This window comes from Anneissia japonica, unplaced genomic scaffold (assembly GCF_011630105.1).
Source record: "Anneissia japonica isolate Jap-2015-1 unplaced genomic scaffold, ASM1163010v1 scaffold288296_len194742_cov168, whole genome shotgun sequence".
Lineage (NCBI taxonomy): Eukaryota > Metazoa > Echinodermata > Crinoidea > Comatulida > Comatulidae > Anneissia > Anneissia japonica.
In genome coordinates, this window is record NW_022740661.1 from 77242 (window position 1) to 78585 (window position 1344).

A 1344-nucleotide genomic window follows, 5' to 3' on the forward strand; every position below is an offset into this window, starting at 1 on the left:
ATATATCATATGCTGATGCCTATACTAAATACACAATAGTATTCGGAGGATACATGTGGAAGGGAGATTAATTTAGTTTTAATGAGGAACTAGGAACAGAATCCAACTTCACAGAAATATAGCTTGCGTCAATACTGTACTCGTCATAGTCTTTTGGAATACAGATCTTTTGGAATTGAACAAAACCAATGCTATTGTTGATAAAAGGTACGGTGTACATTCCAGTGTTGAGCCCAACATAATAGTATTGCCACTGTCTATTCATTAAAATTATTAATGCGAAACACTGAAATTACTTACAAACGCTACAGTTCACTTGGTCGAACAGAAGACCAGGACCTATACACTTTCTGACCAAGGTTTCTTGTTGAAACTAGAATCGGAGTTAAAGCGGCTTGGACAATTCTCAAAATCATGTGGAAGTACGTCGTTTTGATAATATGGCTAGACATATCCCAAGTGAATGGATACTCGACAGGTGCAGTTTCTAGTGTGTGCAACACATTATTACCGGGACATGGCGTTTCATCGCAGCCTGTTACCACTAATCCGTATACTATCACTACTGATGTACAAACCTTTCATGCTGGCAGCTTCGTAAACTGTGAGTGAAGAGTGAACATTTACTCTGTATTTTTAAGTCCCACATGATATATATATATATACAAATATACATGTAGAAGGGAGATTAATTTAGTTTTAATGAGGAACTATGAACAGAATATACACTGGAATGTACACCGTACCTTTTATCAACAATAATAGAATCATATATATATATATATATTTATATATATATATATATATATATCATCAAAGAAAGGTAAATGCAGTGTTCGAATAAAGGACATAATAATACATCGTGTAGCATAGCTCTCAACGAATGTAGTCCTGTAAATAATTGAATAAAGGAATTGTGTAATAAAATGCCTCTGGCGGGTCTCGAACCTGCGACCTCTCGCAGTCAAGGCGAGCGTCATAACCATTAGTCCACGGAGGCTTCATGGTTGAACAGATTCAAATACCACCAGATACACTCCATTACACAATTGGTACGGATAGAAACAAATAAATGCATATAATATAAATCAAGATAGCCGTTAACCCTGCGACCAGCGATCCAGATTGGGACACCTATTTTTTCACGCTTGCAGTTTCCTCTTCTTTAACGTATACATGCAACTTATTTACAGCATTACAGCAAGACGATTTAGAATTTATCTCTATCATTACACTATATATATATACATATACATATGTATATATATATATATGTATATATATATATGTATATATATATACATATGTATATATGTATATATATATATATATATATATATATAT

The 1344-nt window shown here is 33.7% G+C and overlaps 1 protein-coding gene across 1 annotated transcript in view; it reads left to right on the forward strand.

Annotated features, from left to right (window-relative positions):
• The first annotated feature begins 302 nt into the window (after positions 1-302).
• LOC117118294 (putative defense protein 3) overlaps positions 303-1344 on the forward strand; it is a 10494-nt gene continuing 9452 nt past the window's right edge. The window contains exon 1 of the mRNA XM_033262863.1: positions 303-604. Coding sequence (XP_033118754.1) covers positions 415-604 — 190 coding nt within the window. The 5' untranslated portion in view covers positions 303-414. The remainder of the gene's footprint in view (positions 605-1344) is intronic.